The sequence below is a fragment of the Chiloscyllium plagiosum genome, chromosome 22 (genome assembly GCF_004010195.1).
Source record: "Chiloscyllium plagiosum isolate BGI_BamShark_2017 chromosome 22, ASM401019v2, whole genome shotgun sequence".
Lineage (NCBI taxonomy): Eukaryota > Metazoa > Chordata > Chondrichthyes > Orectolobiformes > Hemiscylliidae > Chiloscyllium > Chiloscyllium plagiosum.
In genome coordinates, this window is record NC_057731.1 from 45,025,990 (window position 1) to 45,049,421 (window position 23,432).

General features: G+C 40.3%; 1 protein-coding gene across 3 annotated transcripts in view; it reads right to left on the reverse strand.

The window, feature by feature from the left end:
- oga (O-GlcNAcase) overlaps positions 1-23,432 on the reverse strand; it is a 50,440-nt gene that overhangs the window by 4,615 nt on the left and 22,393 nt on the right. For 2 of the 3 annotated variants that reach the window (XM_043712930.1, XM_043712932.1), the window contains exons 11-16: positions 22,091-22,144; positions 16,506-16,591; positions 15,391-15,495; positions 6,121-6,209; positions 4,236-4,428; positions 354-513 (exon numbers count right to left, since the gene is read on the reverse strand). In XM_043712930.1, the coding sequence (XP_043568865.1) occupies positions 354-513; positions 4,236-4,428; positions 6,121-6,209; positions 15,391-15,495; positions 16,506-16,591; positions 22,091-22,144 (687 nt within the window). The remainder of the gene's footprint in view (positions 1-353; positions 514-4,235; positions 4,429-6,120; positions 6,210-15,390; positions 15,496-16,505; positions 16,592-22,090; positions 22,145-23,432) is intronic. The other variant, XM_043712931.1, reaches the window with a different exon arrangement.

A 23,432-nucleotide genomic window follows, 5' to 3' on the forward strand; every position in this document is an offset into this window, starting at 1 on the left:
TCCTCCCATATCAGGGAATAGCATCACTTCAGTGACTTCCAGCTGCTTACTTCGGCTTCCTACCCAAACTTGAGAGAGAAAAAGAAATACCAAATTTCAAGTTTTTCTACATGATTGCAATCCCTCAACCTGTGGGCAATACTAACAGGCAGGTACATTTCAACAAAATACACTAACCAATTATTTCAAGTAATTAGATGATAATAAATTAGTTTGTATGGTCCAGAGGAGGAAAAATAAACAACATTTTGGCAGCTAACCATTTAATACATTCCACATTGTAGTGTGACAGTTACTTTCAATAATGAGTAATCATGGTTGCCCCTCAGATGAGAAAAAGCATTTATACTTACCATTAGCTTTCAATGATGAAAGCAAGCAACCCATCATACTCTTAGCAACACTCGGATCTGTCACTTTCGAGTGCACATCCACTTTAATTAATGAGGGGAAAGTGGCAAGGAAGCTTTCCGGTAGACCTTGCTGCTCTTCATGGAAGCTCAGCATCATTTTCTACATGGGAACCAAAAACCAGTTAGTTACAGGCATCCTCACATAATGGTGGTGTTAAGTGGAACACATCAAAACATTAAAAGAACTGCTGACAATTAAAGATCCCATAGCACTACTCAGAGTCAGAGATATACAGCATGGAAACAGACCCTTCGGTCCAACACGTCCATGCCAACCAGATATCTCAACCCAATCTAGTCCCACCTGCCAGCACCTGGCCCATATCCCTCCAAACTCAATGAGAAAGTCAGCACTCTTCTGGTCAACACTAAAAACTGAGCACCAGAAACAAATCTGGTCAGCTCAAAGGCACTTGGGAAACAGTACTGAATGCAAAAGACTTGTAAGGTTTTCACATTTAAACAGTAACTGCACAGTATTCATTCTGAGTATGCAATGAGTTTTAGGGAAGGGCGTTAGTGGCCAGTATTTTAAAAAGGTGCAAAAGCTGTTGAATAAACAAATTTTTCTATCACTGGCAGCCTCCTTGCTTGAAACACACAGAGCAACCTCATTTACCCGACTGACACAGGTGGGGAGTATTTTGTTCGTATAATTAAATGTTTGGATAACTGATCTGATGGCTGCAGGAAGCAGGTGGGAGACCAGGTTGCAGTATCCCCGGTGGTTGGTGGTGGCACGTATTCCCCTTGCTACAGGCTCGCAGTGTCCCAGATTTGGCTTTTCTCGCTTGGTAAGTCCTCTTATTTAAGCTTTTATTTAATATGTAGTATTATGTTACAACAGAGGATCTTCTTTCAAATAGAATATTATACATCATGTGATACAATGCAAGGTGGAGCTGATAAAATGCAAGGTGGAGCAGGAGATTTTTACGCCTGCAAGTCTCAGGCTGTGTCGTTGACACAGTTTACCAAAGCATCAGGATCTTGCTCGAATAATCGACGTTGCTCTGTAATGGATTATCAATAAGAGTGGAGCCAGTTTATGGATTTTAAAAGAGGGACTAGTAGAGAAATGGTGAATTTAAAGTAGGATCGATTACAGTCAATAACACCAAAAACAGCACAACATTGAATGACATCAAAGCTTAGTGCATTTTGAGAAGATTTGTAGCTCAGGTTGAGGTTTTGGATGTAGATTTGCTCGCTGAACTGGAAGGTTCATTTCCAGACATTTTGTCACCCTACTAGGTAATATCTTCAATGGGCCTCAGGCAAAGCAATGCTGAAAATTCCTGTTTTCTATTTATATGTTTGGGTTTCTTTGGGTTGGTGATATTGTTTCCTGTGATGTTATTTCCTGTGGTGAAGTCACTACCTGTTCCTTTTCTCAGGGGAGAATAGATGGGGTCTAACATGCACAAACAGGCAGAAAACTAGCCACCAGGATACATGAACACCAACTAGCCACAAAAAGGCATGACCCTCTCTCACTGGTATCCTCACATACGGATTAGGAAGGACACCACTTCGACTGGGACAACACATCCATCCTAGGAAAAGCCAAACAAAGCCACGCATGAAAATTCCTAGAAGCATGGCATTCCAACCGGAACTCTATTAACAAACAACCAACCAAATCTACCACCCCCTGGGAGAAGGAACAGGAAGTGACTTCACCACAGGAAATGAACATCACCAACCCAAAGAATACCAAACATATAAATAGAAAGCAGGAATTCTCAGCATTGCTTCACCTGAGGCCTACTGAAGATGTTACCTAGTAGGGTAACAAAAAAATCTGGAAATGAACTTCCAGCTCAGCGAGCAAACCTACATCCAAGACATCAAAGCTATACAGAAATATCCAAAGCAAGCACCCAACCAAAATGTATCCCTCATTGACATCACAAGCATTATCTGGTCATGATCAACTGACCAACACATTTTCTACATTATAATAGTGACTACCCTTCAAACGTACTTTACTGGCTGTAAATCACACAGATGCCGAGTGGTTATGAGATGCATGATAATAAATGCAAGTCTTTTTTCTGAAGATATTATGGTCAAGTCCTTTAAATAGCTCTGATGGAGATAATCAAAGGACTATTAAATATAATCTAAATAAAGCAGTGACATTTCAACTGGCCCGATGGGGTGTTTTTGGGAGCCTTACATAACGCATCTTTAAATCAGAAGCAGCATGAAGTGAAAGAAAAGCATACAGTGTCTAGATAGGTAGACCAGATGGGCTGCGCCAGAGCTCTGAAGGAGAAAGCAGAGGATATTGTAAAAGCATTGGTGGTGATCTTTCAGGAATCACTAAAATCATGGAGGATCCCAGAGGACTGGAAAATAGCTAATGTCTATTAGACAAAGAGTCACTTGACCTGATCAAATTGGATTGCCAGAAAGCCTTTGGACAAGGTGCGCTACAGCAAGTTGCTAAAAGGATAAGAAGCGTTGTGTTAGAAGTAAGGTACTAGCATTCGTAGGGAATTGACTGACTGACATAAGGCAAGAAGCAGGATAAAAGGGTCTTTTTCAGGATGGCAGCTAGTAACTAATGGAGTTCTGCAGAGGTCCATGTTAGGACTACAACTATTCACATTACAGGGGCAACCTTGATTATTTGAAAGACACACGCAGGGAGTATTTTGTTCGGATGATCGAACGTTCGGATTACCCACATCAGGATCTTGAGATCCTGTCGGATAATTGAGGTTGTACTGTATACATTAATGATTTGGATGAACAAACTGGAGGGCATAGTTTCCATGTTCGCAAATGACACAAAGATAGGTGAAGGGGCAGGTTAGTGTCAGGGAAGCTGCGAAAGGACTGGACAGGTTGGGAGTGGGCAAAGAGGTGGCAGATGGAATACTATGTGGGAAAGTGTTTGGTTATGTATTACTTTCAAATGGAGAAAGGCTTCTACAGTTTGAATGGCAAAGGGACTCGAGAGGCGTAGTTCAGAATCCTCTTAAAGTTAATATGCAAGTTCAGTTGGTGGTTAGGGAAGGTAAATGCAATGGTGGCATTAATTTCAAAAGAGCGAGAATACAAGAGTCAAGATGTGCTGCTGAGGCTGCTTAAGGCTCTGCTCGGACCACATTTGGAATATTGTGAACGCTTTTGGACTTTGTACCAAAAGAAGAATGTGCCATGGCAGTGGTTGGTGATTGGAAGGAAGCAGAATAGGTTTATAGAAATGGACCAGGGCAAAGGACTTGTCAAATAAGGTGTGGTTCAGGACTCTGCAATTGTACACAATGGTGTTTAGAAGGACTAAGGGGGAAATCGCATTGTAAGTTTACAGAATACAGGGAGAGGGCCTGGACAGAGTGGATGCGGAAATGTTTCTTCTAGTAGGAGAAACTAGGAAAGCACAGAGCAAGGGGACGATCCTTTACAACTGAGAGGAGGAGGAATTTCTTCAAACATTGGGTGCTAAACATTGCTGCAGGAGGGTATGGAGGTCAAATCATTTAGTGTATTTAAATCAAAAATAGATAGGTTCTTGATTAGTCAGTGGATCTAGGATTACAGGAGAATGAGGATGAGAAACAGATCAGCCACGATCAAATGGCAGAACAGACTCGATGAGTAGTCTAATTCTGTTACTCTGTCTTATGGTCTTGCAAGCCTCCAGATAGAGACTGATATAAAATAGGCTTAATTTAGAAATTTTCTGGATATAAAACACCCAGTTTATTTTCTTGAGCCAGAATTGAGAGAATAGAATTCCTTAAGATACTCTTACTAAAACTCACGGAATTCACAGTAAACATGAATCCAGTTACTCAGAGACAGTACCTGTTCTTCGGAAAGATTCTGACTGGCTTCTGGTTTAACATATTTCTCCCGCATAGCGGGTATCCAGGAGACTTTGCATTTTTTACAAAATGGTTTCACATCCACAGTTCCAAGGGCATAACCACATATACTGCCCTCATCCTCTAAAACGAAGCAATAATCCGGGCTCAATGTCAGAAGGCCTCCCACCAAACTGCAAAGACAGCAAAAAACAGCACTTTACACCAAAAGCAATACAAGCATGAGCATGAAATCACACCAAACTTCACTTCAGCTGTAAGCCACAGAACAAGGATCCACTGTAAGTGGTGCAGAAACATTTACGATACTGTCTCTCAGTAGGACACCAAATTCTAACACATAATTTCAACAGGTCATGCAAATATTTCGAATTTTCCCATTGATGGCTACACTGAGCATATTAATCTCAGTGGCCTCCCATGCGCATCACAGTCAAACACTTGGCAGCTTTTGCACACATTCTGGATATTCATGAATTGCAGAAATCCTGGCTGGTTTTTCCTTTGTCTATTAAGGGAAATAGACACCAATCATATTGTCACTTACACTAGCTGGGAAAAACCTTTTTTTAAAAGTATTAAAAGTGGTTTCCTCTACAATATTAGGTAATTTAAATTTGTTTTAAGGATAGACAGTAGTGGTTATGTAACCAGATTGATCACCCTTAAGCTAGGGATTCAGTGCAAAAGGAAAATTCTGGTAATTCATTTATCAATATCAGAAAATGACAGCTAGTTTACTGATGTCCTGCATGCAAAAGGAAATTCCTGACGCAGCCAGGTATTTTCCACCACTGACTCCAACCCAAATTTACAAGATTACTTTCATGAGAACATGGAGTTAAGAGTTAACAATAAATAATACCAAAGCAATTTGAAGAATTGGATACACAGTACAAAAGCATTTTAATAGGAAAAGCACGATTTCAATTTGAACTCTATGCTGCATGGAATAATATGCATATTTTTAGTTTGTATGGAATGCAGTGGAGGGGGCAATTAACAGCCGTGTGAGCAGGAGGATGCAGAATTAGAGTGCACAGAGTTAGTTTAGAATAGCTCCAGGACTAAGACACCTCAGTTATGACTAGAAATTGGGACAGTTTTCTCCTGTTCAAAGAAAACAGAGAAGATTTGATCAAAATCTTCAAAATCATGACGGTCAAGATGGAGTGGTTAGGGAGAAGTTGCTTCCACTTAAGACTAGAGGGCACAGATTTGAAGCATTTGCAAAAATGCAAAAAAAGGAAAGTGAGAAAAATATTATTCACACAGCAATTGGCTAAGCTAAGGGATGCACTGCTTGAAAATGCTGGAAACAGATTCATTCATGGCGTTCAAATGGGCATTAGATAAGCACCTGAACAGAAGAACATTTGCAGAACTACAACAAGAGAGCCTCCACAGACACTGTAGGCCAAATTAACTCCTTCGATGCTATAATCAATTTTATCATTGTATAATTTTGACTTTACGGGGCACCAGATAGCCCCAAACAGTCAAATATTACTTTGAAGCTCCATTCACCTTCTCAGGAATGCAGCTTTTTGTCCCTTAGTTGGCAGTAAGGTTGCAATAAGGCCTCACATTGATTAGAATCCAAATTTATCAATAATCTATACACCAATGCTCAGATAAGTGATGTCTTGCTGATGTTTTCCATTAATTTGCTGATGGTTGATAGGTGAATTAGGCAGTAATGGGCCAGATTATATTTGTCCTGACGGGACAAATTTTTGGGATGGGAGAAACAGAACTAGATGCTTGCAGAATCAAAATACAAAAGACTATGAGGAGGAGAGGTAGTAACCATCCACCCACCCCAACCGTACATACATGCACGCGCACACACAGACTGCACTCACCTGTCCCCTACAATATCTGGCTGATAAGACATTGAGTCACCATCCATTTCATCATCATACATCTCCTTACAGATCTTGTACACAGAAGCCTGTGGATGAAGGTAAACCCATTAATAGAGGGTACTTTTACATTCCTGAAGCATATGACTACCATGGTTGCATCCCTGATTAGTTGCAAAAAAGTTAGCATGCAGCTGCAGGAAATGATTCGGAAAGCTAACATTTATTAGGAGAATTGAATACAAAAGTACAAGATTATACTTCAGTTACACAGGGCACTGGTAAGACCACATCTAGAACTCTATGTATAATATTGATCATTTTATTTAAAGGAAGAACATAAATGCATTGAATGCAGCTCAGAATAGGTTTTGTAATCTGATCCCTGGAATAGCCAGGTCGTCTTTAGGGAATGTTAGGACATGCTAGGCATGTATCTGCTAAAGTTTACAAGAGCAAGTGGCAACCTGATCGAAACATGATCCTAATAGGGAAGATGTAGAGAGGATATTCCCTCTTGTGGGAGAATCTAGAACCAGAGCTCGCTGCTTAAAAATAAAAAAGTGTAACCCATTTGGGACGAGGCAATTTTTTTCCCCAGAGAATTATGAATCTTTTAAATTCTCTTAGCTGAAAAAGACAAACAGATTTTTGAACATTTAATGCAGAAGTGATGAATTGCTTGGAAGCAAGTTTATCCGGGACGGACAGGAATGTGGATTTCAGATTACTATAAGCTTAAGTAACAAAGATTTAAGTGGCTTACTCTTTTTATAGATATATCTAAGTAAAACAAAGTTTACATTTTATTTGTATAATAGATCAAGAGAAACCCAAAGGCATTAAGCATAATCTCGTTGGTGGCTTATGGAAACAGTCCATTTTATTCATTCTACCTACCACCAAACAAACTAGCTCTGATTATATAAAATGGAGACACCATGGATAAGGTCACTTTCAGAGACCATGGAACAAGCCAATTGTTCCTTCTCCCCACACGAATTGGAAAGGAGGCCAAAACAACACCCACCCCCACCTTTAAGCAAGCTGTTATGTAAATTCCCCAAGGCATAGTACTTTACTGCAGTTTTTGCTTAGGGCATGCTTAAAGGACAAAAATAGGCTAAATCGTAATTTACTGTGTAGTATACAGCTACAAAACACTTGTCAATTATAGCCTTCCTATTGGGCAAAGACAGATAATTGTTACTTGGTGAAAGCAGTGATTTTGCAAGTAACATTAACAAGTGGCTTTGATACTTTAGATATCAGGAATGATCCTTTTCTTATTCATTCACAGGAGAAGGAAGTCACTGGCTCAGCCAGCATTTATCACACTTCTCTAAATGGCCAAGAGGGCAGCTAAGAGTCAACCACATTGCGGTGGGTCTGGAGTCACACGTAGACCACACCAAGTGAGGATGGGTTTTTCCAACAATTGACAATGGATTCACAGTCACCATCAAACTCTTAATTCCAGATTTGTATCAAATTCAAATTCCATTTGCCTTAGCGGGATTTGAACCTGGGTTTCCAAAACATTACATTAAGAGTCAAATGATAATACATCTAGGCTGTCGCCCCCTTCTCAATCCTAGAATATATATTGCCTTTGCCTGTGAGAAAGGTCAAATTGTCTCCAACTGAATGATCAAGATGGACATAAAAGCAGAACTGTTTAAAAGGCGAACTGCCATAAGAACTTGCATTGATCCAAAACCCAAAAGTGTGAAACAGCCAATAATGCTTCCAATCACAGTGAAAACAACCACTGCAAACAATCCTGAGGGCAGACAATTTTGCTGTGTTGGATATAATTTTTTTTTAAAAAAGGTAAACCTGCAGCAGCTCTTGTACCCTGCAGAAATACGTACCTCATCAGCATTAATTGGGAACCTCCAAATACTTAGGTTTGCCCAAGAGTTTACAGCCAATAAGATCAAGGACCCAGCTTCAGTCCCATCTATGAGTTATTGATCTGACTCAGTTGTACTAAGGGCAAAATTTTGTCATGCTCAGCTTACAGAAGAGGGAGATTCAAAAATCAACCATGTCTTTTTCTGTCAATGTTAATCTAATTACGATGCTTCTATTCAGGTAATCAGTTGAGAAAAACCACAGATGTTTGGTAAAGTGCCAATATAATTGCCAATGAAGATTCATAAAAGAATGAGTGTCATTTTGGAAAAGAATTTGTATGTACTTTGATGACCAACTGATGTCTGTTTGCCCTTCAAAAGGCAATGGAGCTGTAATGTAGAAAAAGGCAGCTAAATAGTGCATTGCAATCTCCTACATGTGATAACCACTGGAATCAAAATATTTGCCAAGGATTCAAGATGTCCAACATCTCGTCAATGCTAGCAGAGATATAATACCTAATCTAGAATTGCAGAGCAACTGCATGTGTGGGAGGTGAATAAAATGAAGTTTTGCTCCAACTGAATTTCGTAAGGGATTAATACACAAGTTTGCAGCTAGAGTTGTTCAGCCTTAGAAGCCCGCTCTGCCATTTATTCTGATCATGACTGATTCTTTACCTTCAGGCTACATTCACACTTTCTCCCCATTTTCTTGATACATTTAAAATCTAAATTTTTTTGTCCTTCTTGAACATATTCAATGACTTGACTCCCAAAACCTTATGTGGGAGAATCCCACATGTTCTCTACCCCTCGAGTGAAAAATATTTTCATTTCAGTCCTAAATGGTCCCCCCACATCCTGTGATTGCACTCCTAGGTTTCAGACAAAACGTCTTTGCGTCTAAATTGACCAGAGTCAGACAGCATGGAAACAGACCATTTAGACCAACCAGTCCATGCTGACCGTAATCCCAAACTAAACTAAATGCACCTATCTGCACTTGGCCCATATCTCACCAAACAATTCCTATTGACATACTTGTGCAAATGCCTTTAAGGTTTTACATGTACCCACATCCACCACTTCCTTTCAAACTTCATTCCACACATTAACTACTCACTGAAAAAAAAAGTTACCCCTCATCTTTAAAAACTTCCTCTTCTCGCCTTTAAAAAAATGCACTCCCAAATCTTGACAGCTCTCACCCTAGGAAAAAGATACCTGTCATTCATCTTATCTGTTTCCATCATGATTTGAAAACCTGTCACGCATCAAACTCCTATGCTCCAGTGCAAAAAGATCCCACCTTATCCAGCCTCTCCTTATAACTCAAACACTCCACTGCAAGGAACATCCTGGTAAACCTTTTGTGAATCATCTCCAGTTTAATAATATCCTTCCTATAACAGGATGACTATAACTGGATAAATCCCCAGGACCTGATCTGGTGTACTTTAGAACTCTGAAGGAAGCTAGGGAAGTGATTGCTGGGCCCCTTGCTGAATATCTGTTTCACGATAGTCACAGATTAGGTGCCGGAAGACTGAAGGTTGGCTAACATGGTGACACTGTTTAAGAAGGGTGGTAAGGACAAGCCAGGAAACTATACATCAGTGAGCCTGACGTCAGTGGCGGGCAAGTTGTTGGAGGGAGTCCTGAGGGACAGGATGTACATAAGGCAAGGACTGATTATGGATAGTCAACATGGCTTTGTGCATGGGAAATCATGTCTCACAAACTTGATTGAGTTTTTGAAGTAACAAAGAGGTTAGATCTCATGGAATACAGAAAGAACTAGCCATTTGGATACAGAACTGGCTCAAAAGGTAGAAGACAGAGGGTGGTGGTGCTGGAGGGTTATTTTTCAGACTGGAAGGCTGTGACCGGTGGAGTGCCACAAGGATCAGTGCTGGGTCAGCTACTTTTTGTCATGTATATAAATGATTTGGATGTGAGCATGAAAGGTATACTTAGTACGTTTGCAGATGACGCCAAAATTGGCTGTGCAGTGGACAGCGAGAAAGGTTACCTCCGATTACAATAGGATCTTGATCAGATGGGCCAATAGGCTGAGAAGTAGCCGATGGAGTTTAATTTAGATAAATGTGAGGCGCTGCATTTTGGGAAAGTAAATCTTAGCAAGAATTATACACTTAATGGTCAGGTCCTAGTGAGTGTTGCTGAACAAAGAGACCTTGGGGTGCAGGTTCATAGCTCCTTGAAAGTGGAGTCGCAGGTAAATAGGATAACGAAGAAGGCATTCACTTTCCTTTATTGGTCAGAGTATTGAGTACAAGAGTTGGGAGATCATGTTGCAGCTGCACAGGACATTGGTTAGGCCACTTTTGGAATACTGTGTGCAATTCTGGTCTCCTTCCTATTGGAAGGATGTTGTGAAACTTGAAAGGGTTCAGAAAACATTTACAAGGATGTTGCCAGGGTCGGAGGAGAGGTTGAATAGGCTAGGACTGTTTTTCCTGGAGCGTAGGAGGCTGAGGGGTGACGTTATAGAGGTTTATAAAATCATGACGGGCATGGATAGGATAAATAGACAATTGTACAGGACCTTGGTGGTGAGGGAGTCCAGAACTAGAGGGCATAGGTTTAAATTGCAACATTTAAAAGGCATCTGGATGGATATATGAATAGGAAGGGTTTAAGACGGATATGGGCCGGGTGCTGGCAGGTGGGACTACATTGGATTGGGATATCTCGTCAGCATGGACGAGTTGGACCAAAGGGTCTGTTTCCGTGCTTTACATCTGACTAGTACTGCAAAAGAGGCTACACCAACATCCTGTATGACCTCAGCATGACATGCTAACTCCTATACTCAAAGGTCTGAGCAATGAAGGCGAGCGCCCATTAGAATTATATAGATTTTCATCAGAGACCCTCTCACCCTAAACATTTGTAAACAGAAGCCTAGTCAAACCAATCCTTCCTCAGGGCAATCTTGCCATCCCCAACATCAACCTAATGAACCTCGGCTGCACTCCCTCTATATCCTATTCTTTCCTAGGTAGCGTGATCAAAACTGCACGCCATACACTTTGGTGCAGTTTCACCAAGGTCCTGTACAATTGCTAAGACATTCTTCTGAACTCAAATTCGCTCAATGAATGCAAATTTACCATATGAATTTCTTGCTTCATCTACTATCATTGACTAGTGTACAAGGGTATCCAGATCCCTTTGTGCATCCACACTTTCCAATGTATCATCATTTCAGTAATACTCTTTGCATTGTTCATAGAGTCTAAAACATCACAGAGCCACGTTAAACTGTATCTTCCATGTATTTGCCCAGTCTATATCTTGAAGCCTCCTTGCATCTTCCTCACAATTCCAATGTTGTCACCAGCAAACTTGGAAATGTTGCATTTGGTTTCATCAGCCAGGTCACTGGACACATTTATAGTCCATTAGTCCTTGCCGTCCACTCAGAAAAAAAGATCCATTTATTCCTATACACAATTTATTTTCAATTGATGCCTATTACCCAACATATTACATCCATGTATTTAACTCTGCCAAATAATTGAGGGAACTCTTCAAAAGCTTCCTGAAAATCCAAATACACCAACCTGTAGGTTCTCCCTCATCTATTCTACTAGTTATAACCTCAGAAAACTTCAGAAGATTTTATTTAGCATGATTTACCCCTCGGACCCATGCTGGCTTTGTCATTCCCACTAATGTTTTCTAAATGTTCTGTTATCACATCTTTCATAGTAGACTCCAGGTAGCATTTTGCCCATTGTTGATGTTAGATTAACTGGCCTGCAATTCTGTTTAGTTCTCTCCCACAGTTTTTAAATAGTCCGGTTACATTTGCCACCATCCAAACTGGAGGAACGACTCGAGGGTCTTCAGCATTTCAGATGACGACCAATGCATCCAATATTTTCAGTGACATCCCATCAAGTACTCTAGCATGCAGACTGAATTAGACAGCCTTCAGAACAATTAATTTCCCAGCCACCATTTTGTACTAGTGTCATCATCTTATATTCCATCTTCTCTCTGGGCCCTTATTTTACTCATTTCTGAAAGGCTATCTGTGCCTTTTGTGAAGGCAGAACCAAAGTTGATGTTCAATCCTTGTGTCTTTTTTTTCATTCAGCATTTTAAATTTCTCTGGTTTCTCATTATACTCCTATACTCCACCTGATTTGCTTTTCCAAAATGCAGCACCTCACATTTATCTAAATTAGACTCCATCTGCCACTCCTCAGCCCATTAGCTGATCTGATCAAGATCCTGTTATAATCTGAGGTAAACTTCTTCGCTATCCACTACACCTCCAATTTTGGTGTCATCTACAAACTTACTAACTATACCTCTTATGCTCACATCCAACTCATTTATATAAATGATGAAAAGTCGTGGACCCAGCATTGATCCTTGGGGCACTCCACTGGTCACAGGCCTCCAGTTTAAAAAGCAATCCTCCACCCACCACCCTCTGTCTTCTACTTTTGAGCCAGTTCTGTATCCAAATGGCTAGTTCTCCCTGAATTCCGTGAGATCTAACCTTGCTAACCAGTCTCCCATGGGGAACCTTGTCAAGTGCCTTACTGAAGCCCATATAGATCAAGTACTTTGCCCTCATCAATGTACTTTGTCACTTCTTCAAAGAAACTCAAGTGTCGTGAGGCATGACATCTCATGCACAAAGCCACACTGACTATCCATAATCCCTCCAGTCTTCCGGTACCTCACCTATGACTGTTGATGATACAAATATCTCAGCAAGGGGCCCAGTAATCACTTCCCTAGCTTTCCAGTGTTCTGGGGTACACTTGATCAGGTCCTGGGGATTTATCCACTTATGAGCTTCAAGACATCCAGCACCAACTTCTCTTAATATGGACATTCTTTTCAAGATGTCACCATCTATTTCCCCACATTCTATATCTTCAATGTCCTTCTCCAGAAGAAACACTGATGCAAAATACTCGTTTAGTATCTCACCCCCTCTGCCCCCCCAATCATCTGTTTCCACCCATAGGCTGCCTTCCTGATCTTTGAGGGACCCTATTTTCTCCCTAGTGAGATGTAAAACAATTAATTTGTTCTGCTTACGTAAGAAATTGGATGTGGGGGTGGGGGGGGGGGTTGGGAAGGATGTGACAGTTTAATCACACTAAATGTTGCAGTTTAAGGAATAACCTCATCAGTTTACGTGGTTTCTGGGTGGCATGTGAAAATGGGGAGTGGTAGGGGTTTGGTCTTGCGTGCATGACTGACTGATTTAAAACCCTGTAAAAAAAGGAGGACGGTTCCCTTGCTCGGAAAGCCTCATTTGACATGTTCTACAAGCATTGAAGTGTGTCAAGTGATCCTCCAAAAGCTTGTATTTGCTTAAATAATCATAACTGTTCATAGAAGTTGGCGCATTGAAGTTGCGTCAAGCTTGTAAAAATCTCAAGAAGGGAACTTAACACTAGTTAGCCTTTTGTCCTTAAATGTATTTATAAGACCCTTGGGATTATCCTTAATCACATTTGCCAAAGCTATCCTGTCCTCTTTTTGCCCTCCTTCTAAGGATTCTCGCGATCTCTCCTGCCTATACCGGACATATGCTTCCTTCTTTTTCTTAACCAAACCTTCAATTTCTTTAGTCATCCAGTGTTCCCTACACTACCAGCCTTTCCTTTCACTGACAGGAATATACTGTCTTTGGACTCTCGTTATCTCATTTCTGAAGGCTTCTCATTTTCCAGTCATCACTTTACCTGCAAACAACTGCCCCCAATCAGTTTTGAAAGTTCTCACCTAATACCGTCAAAATTGGCCTTTCTCCAATTTAGAACTTCAACTTTTAGATTTGGTCCATCCTTTTCCATCACTATTTTAAAACGAATAGAATTATGGTCACTGGTCCCAAAGTGCTCCCCCACTGACACCTCAGTCACCTGTCCTGCCTGATTTCTCAACAGTAGGTCAAGTTTTGCACCTTCTCTAGTAGGTACATCTACATACTGAATCAGAAAATTTTCTTTCACTTACATTCCTGGCCACAGAAGCATCTGTCTGTGCCTCTGACTAGAGTTCCCTGTCACAATCGATCGCTTGGAACCCATATCCCTCATTACATTAGAGCCTGTCTCGATACCAGAAGCTTAGCTGTATGTGCTACATTCCCCATAGTCCAATACCCCCGGCATTTTCCAAGGCAGCATACCTGTTTGAAATGGCAATATTCACATAAAACTCCTATTATCTGCCTAGCTCTCCTACATTTCCTGCAGTTAACCCATCTATCTGACTGTATCTGCGGCTTTTCTCCCTTCCTATAACTGTCATCCATCACACCTTCGAACTCTTGTAAATTCTTCATTGCCTCGTGCTGTTGCTCCAACCAATCCATTCAATCTGATAGGATTCGCAACCAATGGCATTTATTGCAGATGTAATTCTCAGTAACATGTATATTCACCCTAAATTCCCACATCTGACAAGAAAAGCATACCACTCTACTAAAAGGTCAGCTTTGCTCCTTCACAACCTACACACCCAGAAAATAGCACCATTGTTTTGTTATTAAAAAAAGTGCTCCACTCTAACTTAGTACTTATGGTTTATATTTTTAAAATTTAAACAAGAGTCAGATTTCAATAAAACATCAAGAACCCACGCTACTTACTACTATAGACTTACAGCAAGGTTACACATGAAAAACTATGCACTTCTGTTCCTGTGTTATGAGCTCTCACACAGGTTCCTTGAAGATCAGTTGTGAATTTCACTGTTTATTAATTTTTCCCTAGACACATTCCAATGTCCAAAGATACATGAATGCAAACAGCAAAGGCAATAACTGCACAGATTCACCACTGTATCAGTAAGCAGTGTAGGTTTCTTTCTCTCTCCCTTGCTGACCATGTGCTCGCTGTCTTTTTCCCTTTTAACCCTGTCTTTCAGTCAAAGCCACATTAAACTTGCAAGAAAACAAGGTTAACCTTTCCCTCAGCAACTGCTATGAGCTATAACTATGAATTAATAAATCAGGTATTTTAAAAGAATCAGCCTCTTGAAAACCAGGGGAAGCATTCAGAAAAGGAAAGCTGAGAACTTTCTGATCAGCAAAAACCAGCTTAAAAGAGGATTTGTAAACAAATAAACACAACCACTTTCTCAGTTTTAAACAGTTTTCTTGTTCAGTGCTTTCCATCAACCTGAATCTGAAAAATCAGGGAAGGTTTTGGACTTTTAAAACATTTAGGATGACTCAAGGAATAGTAGGGCTTGATCCCCAGTATACTACCCAGCAAGTCAGGGATTGGGAGCAATTATGATTTGATTAAAACATGTTATATTGCTCTTGTTCACATGAGCACACAGTACCAAATCTCAAAAAACTTTATTAACAATATTTTTCTGTTATTAGTAAGCTTACCTCATCTTTTGGAAAGTATGGCCTAATTGTGTACACTTTTGAGGTAGGCATGGCTGGTGGTGGCTGGTAGAAGAGGTCATTTGCCCCCTCAATTGGTAACAAACGCTGTGAAGAACAAACAACTTAAGTCAGTATAGCTCCACTTCAGAACCTGTAGACCAACATCTGTTCCATATAACATACCTTTCCAATTTTAAACTCATTTGCTACTGAAGGCACCATGTAAAGCAAACTCAGTTTAACCAAGTGGAATCAATTAAAATAACCTTTAAGTGGGGAACCACTCATCTCTAAAAAGGGTCATTATTTTACACATTAAAAAAGACACTGAATGCCAACCAGTAACTACAGCAGCAAATACATCGGGATATAAATGTACTTGCTATGCAAAATCTGTGTTTAATGGCGTTTAAAATAAAAAAGGGACAAAGAACATTTCTGAGGGGGTGAGGAGAAAGGAAATTTTGGGGGAGGTTTGGTCTGGAGAGGGTTAACTGGCTGACGAAGCCGTGTATCCCAAGCTTCTTCGCAAGCGCGATTTTGCAAGCTGCGCGCAAAAGCACCTGTAGGGAAGAAAAGAAAAACAGCGCAGCGAAACTCCACGAATTTTTCAGCAAAACCAGGAAGATTCAGCAGTACTCAAGTCAAACGCATTTTTTTCCCCCACTGCCCTCACACGAGGGATGCTATAGTTACTGTTGACAAATCAAGGTAAATTGGATTTTAATTCAATCTTTTGCATTGCTTTTACTCCCAACCCACCCATACTTTAGAAGCTGAATATTCACTATGATGTGGTCACATTTATTCATGGAACTTCGAAACCAAAGCAAGCAAGCCGCGCTGACGCAGGTGCTGAGTAAACGCTGCGCGACCTGCAAAGGAACATTTTTGTGAAAGTCATGTACAAACTAAAATCTGCAGCGCATGCGCAGGCGCAATGGGATTCCAGCATCTCCTTCCAACTGAAAAGAAAGCAAATTAGTACCAGTACCAAATGTACCAGATTCTGTTCAGGAAACCAGCTAGCCATCAACAGACCAATCCTTCTTGTACAAGTTTTTCTTTCTCTCAAAATGAAAAAAAAAGTCAGTCACCGGGAATTCGTAGAATACCTGAAACTCTCCTGCTAGACCACCTCTAAAGGCCCAGGGTTCTTGGTCGCCACTCAAGAACTGTGCTGAAGATTGACTACGACACCCTGTTGATCAGATCCAAGCGGAGATTGTTACGTGGGGGCTTCCTGTGGTCTTACTTTTCCGCAAAATCAACACACCACCTTTTTAACAGAAAGAGAAAGCGCGCAACAAGAAATGTTCCTATCTGACTTCGAACTAACTCAAGAAATTTAGGGCTGTAACGATTCACATTCAGGAATCACTCTTTTGCCCAGTCATGGTCACTTTTTGGGAGGTACAAGATGCAAAATCCAACAGTCAATACATCCAACTCCACTGCAAATCAAGGAATGATCTGCAGTGGCATTCAGTTTACAAAGTCCTTGAAAAAACTGAACATGAATTAATTCCAAATTTTTCCCTATCTTTTGGGTAGCTTGGTTAAGTCTCAAATTTTGAAAGAATGCCTCCCAGAGGGTCCATTGCAGCCCTAAGTAAATCAGAAATATCTTAATTGAACTGAAGTCACATTCAAGTGCTCCTCTTGTCAGATGACATTTGGTATAAGGATATGTTTTAAACAAACACTGTCTTGACCTGCACAGGTTAAAGGTCAAAAATAGTACAAGTTCCACTCTGCAAATTAACCAAACCAACTTGCCTGCAAAAGTTACCTAACTAAATCAGCAAAATCACTGACATATTGAAACTTCTGGCAGTCACAGTGAATTATAGTAATTTCTTAGTCTGAACATCTGTATCTTGAAAGATATTCGAAGAATGAAAAACTTAACACAAAGCAAAAATACAATGTCAACCCATCAAAAGGAAGTCAGCACAGGTACTGCTTCCCATTGGGGAATAGGCAATGCTATCAAGTTCTTTCCGGTTCCCGGTGGCCACAGAACAATGAGGGGGGAAAAAAATGAGTTTATGTAGCATTTTCATGACCACATGACATCTCAAAGCATTTTACAATCAACGAAGCACAATTATAGACAGTGTCATATACACAAACACAAATGGAAAAGAGCCAATCTTGCCAAACCAGATGGATTCTTCAATAAAAGATGTATATTTTGAAGCATCACTTATGTGACACAACCTATGTCATCTTTCAAGAAATCCCAATGAAGTTCTTCCACGTCCAAAAGATAAAAACATCCAGACTTCCATATAGCCAAGTGAAACAACAGCCCATGGTTTCTGTGGCACTGATGTATTGTTCCAATCACATTTTGTCAGCTATATGCTTACCATTCATCTATGACTTTCACTTCTTTTCTAACCAGGTACTTTGGTCATAACTGTATTGACACACTTGTATTAGTAACAAAAGGGCAAATTAAATGTGGTTCTAATTTCCCAACTAGTTTGTATTAATTGTATTTCTCAATAATTGCACTCATAAACCAAGACAAATATCTAGAAACAAAAGTTGAATACCCAACTAATGTTCTTGCATAGATTTACTTTAGATCCCATTTAAAAAATGGATTTTCTGTGCACTGCAGCATTAAATTCCAATTCTTAGGGTCTTTAAGCACTCTGACGTGACAGCCTTTGAAGCCGATTACTTCAGAATTGTACACAGAATGCTTAAATTATCTACGCTGAAGCAAGTGGATCTACAGACAGATTGAAACTAAGCCAAACAATACTTGGGCAAATTTTGGTTCACAAACCCAGATGCAAGGCAAATAACAGTATAGCAAAGCATTTCATTGCAGCAATGTGAGAATATATTATGTAATTTGCACCCTCCCATAACAGCAATAATGCTGAACCATTTTATTCATGTTCATCAAGTCACAAATAATGGCCTGGACATCATGGCTAGATTCCTGGCTCTTGTTTCTGTCATTTTGGAATCTTTCGCATCCACTTAAGTAAATACATCTTTTGATTGTAATGTTAACTTGAGATGTCACTTCCAACAGTGGAGTAATTTCTTCATATTGCAGTAGAAGCGTCAGCCAGAATGTGTTTAGAGCTTCTGAGTGGAACACAAACTCAGTTTTCTTACTCACGGGTGAAGGAAGAGGCATCTCCGAAATATAACATCACCTTCAGGTGAAGCTCAGCACATTGGTGCAAAAGACAAAGGCTGAAGTATTTGCAACCATCTTCAGGCAGAAATGTCAAGTGGGCCATCCATCTTGTCATCCTGTCAATTGGTCTTCAGGCCCATGACAAAAGCTAGATACAGCAAAAGAGAATGGGCCCCAGCTGCAGTATCGAGGACTCGTTCTCTAGAATTGGTACATCTTTTATAAGCTGTGGCAGTCAAGCTACAACACTAATGTTTAACCATCTAATGTAGAAATATATTCTGCTAATGAAAAGCAGATCAAACAATATGACCATCAGCCTACCGTAATCAAAGTGATGAAAAGAGTCAACAATACTGTAATGAAGCATTTACGTCAGCAACATCAGGAAAACTTCACCATCTGGTATCAGTCCCAACAGTAGGAACATTGCAGTTGTTGGAGGCTAACCATCCTCAGCCAGTTCTTTATTGCAGCTTTTCATTGGGGTATTGAGCTAGATTTGACTCTGCTCAGCTGCTTTGTAAAGAGCAGAACTGGAGATATTTGCTGATTCCATATTCACTGAATTTGTTACCCTCATGCAGTAATATTCGGAACAACTGGACTTGGTCAAGTGGCACGTAACTTTCACACCATTCAAGTATCAGGCAATGACTAATGCCTCTTCGTATTAGCAAGAATGGCACCCGCTTATTAATAAACATAGGGTTACCATTGACCACGAACTTAACCAGGATTGAAAAGAAACCTGGTAGACAAAAGGAAAATCAGAGGCTGGGCATTCTACATTCTCAGACTACAAGACAAGAGCGAGCTTGATGTGATGGAATACACTCTACTAGTTTGCATAAGTGCAGCTCCAAAACTCAAGTTCAACGTAATTCAAAACAAAGTAGCCCACCTCAATGGCATCCCATTCACCACGAGAGCCCAAACACATCATTGTTTACCATCTGCAAGTACTACACAGTAACTCAGCAAAGGTACTTCAAAAACATCTTCCAAAGCATTGAAAGACAGGCAAAGCTGATGCATGGAAAAATCAGCTACAAGACCAGTTCCAAGCTACTCAGTATCCTGACATGGCATTGTATCACCGGTTCAAAATCCTAATATTCCCTCCTGAATAGCACTGTGTACAGCCACATCAATAGACAACAGCTGTAACATCTTCCCATAGATAAAGAGAATAAATGCTGTGTCAAGAATGCTCATCACTCGAGCATTTGACAAGGTTTCTAATGGGAGACTGCTTAACAAGGTTGGATCTCATTGAATACAGGGAGCACTAGCCATTTGGATACAGAACTGGCTCAAAAGGGAGAAAAGGTAGAAAAGGGTGATGATGGAGGGTTGCTGTGACCAATGGAGTGCCACAAGGATCGATGCTGGGGGCCACTACTTTTCGTCATTTATATAAATGATTTGGATGCGAGCATAAGAGGTATTGCTATTAAGTTTGCAGATGACACCAAAATTGGAGGTGTAGTGGACAGTAAAGAATGTTACTTCAGATTATAACAGGATCTTGATCAGTTCAGCCAATGGGCTGAGGAGTGGCAGATGGAGTCTAACTTAGATAAATGTGAGGTGCTACATTTTGGAAAAGCAAATCAGGTGGAGTATAGGAGTATAATGATAAACCAGAGAAATTAAAATGCTGAATGAAAAAAAGCCACAAGAGTTAAACACCAACTTTAGCTCTGTCCTCACAAAGGGCACAAATAACCTTTCAGAAATGTGGAAATTAAGGGCCAGAGAGAAGATGGAATATAAGATGAGGACACTAGTACAAAATGGTGGCCAGGAAATTAATTGTTCTGAAGGCTGTCTAATTCAATCTGCATGCTAGAGTACTTGATTGGGTGTCTCTGAAAATATTGGATGCACCTGAAATGCTGCAGACCCTCTAGCAGTTCCTCCAGTTTGGATGGTGGCAAGTGTAACCCCACTATTTAAAAACTGTGGGAGAGAACCAAACAGAATTGCAGATCAGTTAATCCAGCATCAACAATGGGCAAAATGCTACCTGGAGTCTACAATAAAAGATGTGATAACAGAACATTTAGAAAACATTAGTGACAAAGCCAGCATGGGCCAAGAAACTCAGGTTCAAGTTAACTGACCCAGAGGTATGTCAAAACATGTCCATACAGGTTGGGTAAACACAACTTGTACCAGTCTACATAACTACCACATTGCTCCATGAATAATCACAAGGCCAAATTGGCCAGAAGTGAAGTGGTGTCGAAGACAATGTTTTGTTTAAACTTTGAAGCAAACATTTAGACATTTAACTGCAATAAACCTTAGAACTGCAGGTTATGCTGCTCCTCTGTATTGTGGTAGTTTCAGGAAGTGACCAATTTCACGTCCACCAATCACTTTGATCAGACTGCCTAAAGCACAGACAGGTCACTCAGATGAACAAAGACTTCTATCGAAGTAAGCATTGAAAACAAAATCCAGCATGATTTCATAGGAGACATGGAAGCAAAATCAAAATAAATGAAACGTTGGAAGATTTTACGCAATGTCCTCAATAGCAGGACTGAGGAGCCATAAGGCCTACTCCCAGTCAAGGAATTCTTATTATACAGAATCAACCAGAGACCTTTTCTCAAAAAGTTCAGCAGTTTAGATCAGGAGAAGAATCAAAAATGCTTTCTCTGACAAAGATTCAGATCCTACAATAAAGACAAAGGCAAATCATCTCCACATACTTTTCCCAAACTCCTAAGTCCCAACTACTCGCTGTAAGATAATAAGCTCAATCTTTCACAACTACAAAGTTAGCACTCTTCCAGAGTTTTCACTGGTGGACAGACTGGATAACGTGCTTTCTCCCTTTCCCTGAGCATGCCAAGTAAGAGTACAGAGATGATCACTACTGTACAGTCCCATACCATTTCAATCATCTGACAGGATCAGTGCAGCAATGCAAGAGGAAAAGCTTCAATTTCTTGGGCCTTGCTCGTTTTAATGGAAAACAAGTCTGAAACTTGGCTAAGAACAAGGAAGCGTTCCCTCTCCAGTCACTAGTGAGATACAGTCCTGAGCAGTACCCAAGTTACAGGTGGTGAGGAAGCGGGTGATGCAAACTTTACAAAAATAAGAATGGTAGGCAAACAGTTTATGGAAACTTTCACTAAAGTTGAGTGGAATGCTTGTTTCCAATTCTAGTTTTAAGCTGCATCTGGTTTTGTCCATATACAAGTCAGCTTATGAGACAACCAATAAATATCAGCAGCTTCATAAAGTTTATCACTCATTAAGACAAAATTATATCATAATTAAATTTCAGAAAGCCTGTAACAGGTACACTTGGACAGTAGCACAGCTAGCCTTTATTTCAAAGACTATCTAGGTTAACATAAGCGTTCTAGATAAGAAAGAAATTGTTAAAGCATTTCTTATAATAGTAGCTGCACAAATGTGACTTCAAATAAACTTTTCTTCAACACACTTCCTTTTAAAAAGCCTCACTGCCTATCATTCTAATCTTAATAATCGCGCCACGCTTCGTACATCTGGCGTTGTCGATCCCACAGCTGTAGTAACTTGTGCTGAGGATTCTTCCATCTGTACACAATGAGGGAAGAAGACAAGACAATAAAAGAGGCCATTAGTAACCCGTCACATCACAGCATCACACTCAGGTTATGGCAGAATGTGAATTGCACCACGATATGCACTAGGACTGTCTCTACAACATATACTGGAGCTATAAACCTCCTCTAATAGATAGGTGGGCCAGGTTTCTTGTAACAACTTCTTTCTTTGACACTCATGATTCAGAAGAAAAGTAGCCAAATACTTCAAGAAAACCACTGTCCCTTCTGTAATCCAATCACTGTTCCTGCAAAAGCTTCTGTTTCCAGTATTGGATTATACCTAATGCTTGCTACTTCGCAATGGAACTGTTGTGTGCACATTTAAATGCTATAAATTATAAACTTAAGATTTTGGAAAACATATTTTCTTGAAAATGTATCTCTCGGAATACTCAAATCTACAGGTCAAGTGCTTTCCACAGCAAAAATATTGAATCATGTCAAATTCTGGACAAGATTAATTTAGGAAATAAAATTTTAGGGGGTGCAAAACAATACCTCCCCTCCCCAGTGAACAAAGTATCTTTCTTAGAGAGGAGCCCTCATCTTATCCTTGCCAGACAACCACTCTTTTCCAAGCGTGCACTCGATGCTTTACTCTTAAACTGTGGTGACTCACCAGCTGAAAACATCAAAAAAATTCCTAACTCTGAGCATCCCAAAGCTAGCTTGCGGTCTGAACACGAGCCGTGATCACAGTGCTAGTTGAGCTGCCTGCTGTATCAAGTTTAAAAGTCTGCATCCACGCCATATTCCCTGCCATCTGCGTAGAAACCTGTAAATAAAATCTGGTTACATATCGTAACCCAGACCATGCTGGTGTCTTACTCAGCCTTCACTTTCCCTCCCAACCAATATAAGCTATAAAAAAGTTACATTACTGCAATTTCATGTCACAAATGTCTTCCAATCACTTTTGTAAAGGTAAGTTGGAGACTCCAGACTTAAGACTTGGAAAAGCTTCCAGTCTTGCTTTTTTTTTGGAACAAATTACACATATTAAGTTCTGGCTGAACCAGCAGACACCAGAATAGCCTTGCGCTTTTAATAAAGTTCGCATGCGCGCTGGCCTGGAGGCTGCGCTCCAAGCCTTCGGATTTCTGCAACTGCTGGCCTGCCACTGTTCTGTTGAAAACAGTAATGTTGTTACAAAGCACACAGCAAGCAGCTCCCAACAGCTCTGTATGATCATGGCACATTTCAGTATTATTTTTCTCAGGAAAAATTGTTGAAAGTTTGCAAAATCTAGCCAGTTC